The sequence below is a fragment of the Alosa alosa genome, chromosome 7 (genome assembly GCF_017589495.1).
Source record: "Alosa alosa isolate M-15738 ecotype Scorff River chromosome 7, AALO_Geno_1.1, whole genome shotgun sequence".
Taxonomy (NCBI): Eukaryota; Metazoa; Chordata; class Actinopteri; order Clupeiformes; family Clupeidae; genus Alosa; species Alosa alosa.
This window is the reverse complement of record NC_063195.1, coordinates 10,041,220-10,042,775: the sequence shown is the minus strand read 5'-3', so window position 1 is coordinate 10,042,775 and position 1,556 is coordinate 10,041,220. Positions and strand designations below refer to the sequence as shown.

At 55.3% G+C, this 1,556-nt stretch overlaps 1 protein-coding gene across 1 annotated transcript; it reads left to right on the top strand.

Moving 5' to 3' along the window:
- Positions 1-595: 595 nt before the first annotated feature.
- LOC125297749 (uncharacterized protein K02A2.6-like) lies at positions 596-1,287 on the top strand. The gene is made up of 2 exons (XM_048248204.1): positions 596-669; positions 798-1,287. The coding sequence occupies exons 1-2, from the start codon at positions 596-598 to the stop codon at positions 1,285-1,287; spliced, it is 564 nt and encodes a 187-aa protein (XP_048104161.1).
- Positions 1,288-1,556: the final 269 nt, after the last annotated feature.

Below are 1,556 nucleotides of genomic sequence, written 5' to 3'. Positions count from 1 at the left end.
GGGCGGTAACTGAAAAGTTTAAGGATTACCTCTGGGGGGCGTCCTTCAAGGTCTTCACGGATAATCGGCCCTTGACCCATCTCCAAACAGCAAATCTGGGGGCGACAGAACAGCGTTGGATGGCGCAGTTGGCCAATGACACCTTTGAGCTCTGCTATAGACCTGGGTCTTCACACCAGAATGCAGACGCCTTGTCCCGGGTGCCGGTAGAAGTCAACATCCACCTAGTTGAGGCCCAAGTCCTTCCCCAACCCCCAGATGGACAAGACACCAGGGGGCCCCCTGAGGTGGACGTTCCTCAGGCGAATTGGACTGCTCTTCAGGAAGCCGACCGAAGGTTGATACGCCAGTGGAAGGCAGGAAGTAAGTCACGCCAAGAGCTGGACCCACAACTCCTCACATCCAGTGAATGGAGGTTGCTAAGAGAATAGGAGCGCCTACAGCTGTGTGACGGGGTCTTAGTCCAGGCCAGTTGGGACCCAATAACAGGACAGCCTCTGACTCCAGCAGTTGTGCCAGCCACAGTTCAGCGTGAGATGTGGACATCTTTTGGCCATGCGAATGGTGCAAGCCCTCCGAAGTCGGGTTTACTGGGATGGCATGGCTCAAGATTCTGGGCAATGGGTGGCTGAGTGCCGGCAGTGTGTGCTTGGACATGCAGGACCAGAGGTGAGGGCTCCCCTCCATCCAGTGGTGAGTCAGTACCCGTTTGAGATCCTGGCCTTGGACTATCTCTCTTTGGGGCGGGCCAATGATGCATATCCTTACATACTTGTAATTACTGACCTGTTTTCCAGGTATGCAGTGGCCATCCCCACAAAAGATCAGACGGCCCAGACAACCGTGAAGGCTCTGTGGAGGTATGTCATCCAAGTGTTTGGTTGCCCTGAACGGATCTTAACAGACAGAGGGGGGGCTTTTGAATCTGAGCTCCTGAAGGAGCTGTGCCATGTGTATGGATGCACAAAGAGCCACACAACCCCATATCATCCACAGGGCAATGGGGCTTGTGAGCGGTTTAATCAGACCCTCTTGGGGCTATTGAACACGTTAGACCAGGAGGGCCAGACGCGGTGGGTGGAACAGTTGCCATATTTGCTACAGGCTTACAACAACACCCCCCATAGTTCCACAGGCCTTGCTCCCTTTTATGTCTTGTATGGGAGACATGCTCGGCTGCCAGTGGACGTGGCCATGGGGATCTCCCCACCTCAGATACGGGGCTCCATCGATGGGTGGGTGGCCTACCAGAGACAAGGTTCTGACCAGGCAGGTGCAGGGGTATAGCAAGCGCCGGCAAGAGTTGGATCAACAGCGTTACAACCGACGGGCCAAAGCTCATCCCCTGGTGCCAGGGGAAAGGGTCCTGTGTAAGAACTTTAGGAGGAGGGCTAGGGGGAAGTTGGGGCCGTACTGGGTACCGAAGCCTTTTGTTGTTGTCTCTCAGCTCAACCCAGAACAGCCTGTGTACGTGATACGTCCTGAAGGCAAGGAAGGCCCCACACGTACAATCCACCGAAACAATCTGCGCTCTTGTCCTGGGGGTTGGCCATTGA

Excerpts from the sequence above, each read along its gene's own strand:
- LOC125297749 (XM_048248204.1), top strand. The coding sequence starts at position 596 with ATGGCATGGCTCAAGATTCTGGGCAATGGGTGGCTGAGTGCCGGCAGT. Across the intron at positions 670-797 it reads TTGGACATGCAGGACCAGAG|GTATGCAGTGGCCATCCCCA; the intron begins GTGAGGGCTCCC and ends CCTGTTTTCCAG.